Raw genomic sequence first — 4,053 nt, 5'->3', positions numbered from 1 at the left:
GCTTTTCCCCCAAAGAGTAAGAAAACATATATCAGTTTCTCCCTAGATTTGATCTTTGAGTTTAGTAAGTAATGACATTCTATTCTACTAAAGACCCATAGTGAATTTTTTGAGATCTTGTGTGTCTTCTGATTTAGAGAAAGGAAGCATTGACTGTTAAAAGAAACATGCTATAGAAAAAAATGATCAAGAGAATAGAGAAAAATAGGAGACATAAGCCAAAACAACATTGTTTAAATAAAAAAATAATAATTCTTCTTTTACTTTGGTTTGTATTTTATTTTACTGGCATATATCATGTTCTTTAAAACTTTACAGAGCTTAATTTTATTATATTGTGTATAGGACAGAAATAATACTAAAGCATAACTATTTCAAATTAGCTAAAGACATTCAAGCATAAATAACACTCATTGGGATTACTTATAATTGTCTGGAAATCAGTTCTGTTATGCCCCAAATTTACAGTAAACTAAGGTAAATTCCAAATTAAGCCATTTTGCAGAAAGTGAAAGAAAATATCCCGAAGGAAATAATAGATCTATTTATGCCCTCATATTTATTTATTTTTTAGTTCTTTCTGTCAAGGTTTTCAAATTCCATATAAATATATATATTTATGCATATATGTATATAAATGTATATGTATATACTAAATGTACTAATAAATGGAAAAAAGTAATAACAAAGTTAAAGAATTTGGAATGTTTGGTTATTTTTGATGACGCTTTAACAACTTCAATAATTTGTATGTTCCCACATCATTCTCATAGGTTATAGATTTGTGTAATAATTTGTAATAAAGAAAGAAAAGGAAAAAAATTGAAAAGATAACAGCAGGGAAAAAATCTTTCTTGCTTTTTTATAAGAAGATCTCAGTAATCATGTGAACCTGATCATGATCTTTCACATGACTCATTCTCTACTAGTCTAAAATAAAAGAGGTAAGGAATGATGAGAAGAACACTTTAATCTCAGATGTGTCAAGAAAACCCTTCCTAGATCTCGGTTCTTAACTTCAGTGTAGACCCCTTCATTTGCTGCTCATAGTGCATGTCAAATTTCTCATTTAGGGCTACTGTAAAGTAATTCTTCCAGTCTCCTGCAATCCCTGTAACAAAAGAGAAAAAAACAGTAAATATAATGTCTTCCAGCCAGAATAATAAAATTTTCTAATATTCATCACTTTCATTAACACCTAATCTAATTTCATTCTTGTAATCCTTAATTATAGAAATAAAATATATACCATAAATACTATATATTTGAGAGTGCAAACAAGGATTTGTCCTGATTGTTAAAACAAAACAAACAAAAAAACCAGCAAATTTATTTCTCTGACCTTCCCCTGTTATGCTATCAATACTTCACTTAATTTTTCTTCTCCAATTTCCTCTGAAATGTTGGGGCTCCTGAGATCCATGTTTTACCTACTCCCAAGATATTAAATATCATCTTCATGCTGATAATATTAAAATCCAGACTTACGTCTTCATATCCAAGTGCGTACCTGATATGACCACTTTCATTCCATATGAGCATCTCAAATTCACCCAGTTTAAAAATAAATTCATTTCCTTCCCTACAAAATTGCATTTTTTTGGTGACCTTTTCCATAACCTGGTTAATGGCAACAGCAGGTATCCACTGCATAAACTTGGCGGTTATCCTTCAACCACAATATCTAATTTTTTATTTATATTCAGAGTTTCTTCATAGCCATTGCCTTCTCTCCATTTCTGCTGCCACCGACAGAGAAGCTCCTCAGCGTTTCCCACCTGTGTGTTACAATAGTCTAGCAGGCTCTTCTCTTTTGCTTTTCATCACATCCAATCCTCCCCTGACAGAAGGAAGTCACCTTGTATTTTAAATTAATCAATTGTTCAATTGCCCTGTTAGCTCAAGGAGATCTAAACTTTCCCAATGAAAAGACCCAAAAAGCAGAAGATAGAAAATGTGTGTCTTGAGAATCATGTGGGGTCTGAGGGTATAACAGTACAAAGCCCTTTACAAACATGGCCATTATTTTAAGTTTGTTGTTTTATCTTAAAAATATATGAGGACATTATGGGAAAAGAAACTGAGATAATCTGAGGATTCAATAATTTAAATTTACTCTGCATGTTAACTCTCTTTCATGTGTGCCCTATTTTCACCCAGTGGCAGGTTTGTTATTCCAATTGTTTAAAAAAAATCCCTGACCCTCTCATTGACAATTTGGTTCCAAGAGCAAGATTTTCTCTGTTTCTGCTTCACATATCAGTAAGACTGGATGTCCCAATACTCTGCATATCCTACATGCCTTTGGATTTATAAACTGACTGTGTCTCATCAAGACCACCATGCCTCCTCCCAATAGATGTCACCTCATTGTAATTTGATATTTTTGCTAAGCCAAGCTGTATTTGCCACTAAGTGTTTTGAAACTTAGTCTTTTTAAAAACAGCTTTATTGAGGTATATTTAATATACAGAGAACTGTACATATTTAATGTATACAATTTGATAAGTTTGGATATTTGTCATTTAGTCTTGAAAAACGCCTTCCACTTGGTTAAGGAAAAGCTGACTAATTGTTCTAAGCTTGTTTCCTCATCTCAAAATTAGATTATAATAGAATTTTTCTCTTAACTCTTGCATTAGAATTTTTTAAAATTAGAATTTACAATTTATATGATGTATGTGATGCAGCACCAAGGCACAAATACTTAATAAGTAATAGCAGTAGAATGTGGTATTAGTGCTAGTACTGAGGCTGGGGTGGTTGCTGGTCATTCTTAATATAATTTGCTGCATATACCAAGTAATCAACAAGTAATAGTAATTTATTAGTAGTATTAGTAGTGGTACTAATATTTTATGCTTCTGCAGAACTGGTCACTCAAATGTGAAACAGCTCTGAAGAAAACAAGCAGGGTCCACAGGCATGAATAGATCTTAATAGATGTTTGCCTATAACTATTTCAATTTATGACTTCCTACAGCAATGGAGGCAAATAACACGACTATCTCACCCTTTCTCATGAAGGGAGATACTTTTTGGTTCATGACTTCATCCGGTAGCATTGTGTAATTCGTAGATGGATTGTTCTTCATCTCCTGGAATGAAGTGTGTTTTATAATCTTGTCCACAAGCTCGTCTGATGCCTTCCTTCCCAGAAATTCTATCAATTTCATCACCTCTTTTCTGATATTCTAAGAAGAAAAAAATATTTTGAAGACTCAGTTACTAAAATTGAATACATTACTTTGTGGATAAAAAAGGACACAGAAAGAAAACTTTTATTCCCTCCTCTTCCCCCCACTGATATTGGAATTAGGCTTCTAGTGAGCAAAAACATTTCTTGGGGAAGTGGTATTTTTTAATTTCTCTAAGCATAATTTTCCTCATTCATAAAATGGACATAAAAGAAACTTCAAAGATTTTTAGAACACTAAATGAGATGGTGTTTATAAAATATTTTAGTCATTTATGCATAGTACATGCTCAATAAATACTATCTGTGAATATAATATACACTCTTAAAAACTACAGTCCCCTTTGACAGATCAAGTTTTGGGTTGCAAATATGCAGACAGCTTTCATTTTTCTTTTAGTTTAATGATGTAACTAGTGAGAAGCAAAGGAACCAGAAAGATTAAGAAAGGGTATAAAAAGTCAAATACTCAACATGGAACAATATCAGATTTTTATGAACCATAGCTACAAACATCCCCATCTCTAGTCACTTCTATAGCATACCCTATTATTCGGCTTAATCATTCAATGCAACGATTCTCAAAACCAACTATAATGTTTATTCTGGTGTATAGTTCCCTTTACACAGAATGCTGTTCTCTAATTCTCTGTCCTACAAATTACAGCTTGCCTGGCAAACTTCAGCTTAAGTATCACTTTCTTTGGGATGATTTCCTCGACTATTCCAATTTGAGTTAGATAACTCTATTTTTGCTCCCATAAATCCCTATATAAATCCATTGTACCATATACGTATTCTCACAATTTTTTTTTTTTTTTTTTTTTTTTTTTTTTTTTTTTTGTGGTACGCGGGCT

At 32.2% G+C, this 4,053-nt stretch overlaps 1 protein-coding gene across 1 annotated transcript in view; it reads right to left on the bottom strand.

Annotated features, from left to right (window-relative positions):
• Nucleotides 1–998: 998 nt before the first annotated feature.
• Nucleotides 999–4,053, bottom strand: part of SULT1E1 (sulfotransferase family 1E member 1) — a 25,082-nt gene continuing 22,027 nt past the window's right edge. Inside the window, exons 7-8 of the mRNA XM_007112114.3 lie at nucleotides 3,014–3,194; nucleotides 999–1,111 (exon numbers count right to left, since the gene is read on the bottom strand). Coding sequence (XP_007112176.2) covers nucleotides 999–1,111; nucleotides 3,014–3,194 — 294 coding nt within the window. The remainder of the gene's footprint in view (nucleotides 1,112–3,013; nucleotides 3,195–4,053) is intronic.

The sequence above is a fragment of the Physeter macrocephalus genome, chromosome 7 (genome assembly GCF_002837175.3).
Source record: "Physeter macrocephalus isolate SW-GA chromosome 7, ASM283717v5, whole genome shotgun sequence".
Classification (NCBI taxonomy): Eukaryota; Metazoa; Chordata; class Mammalia; order Artiodactyla; family Physeteridae; genus Physeter; species Physeter macrocephalus.
The sequence above is the reverse complement of the archived record's forward strand: the minus strand, read 5'-3'. Positions and strand labels throughout refer to the sequence as shown.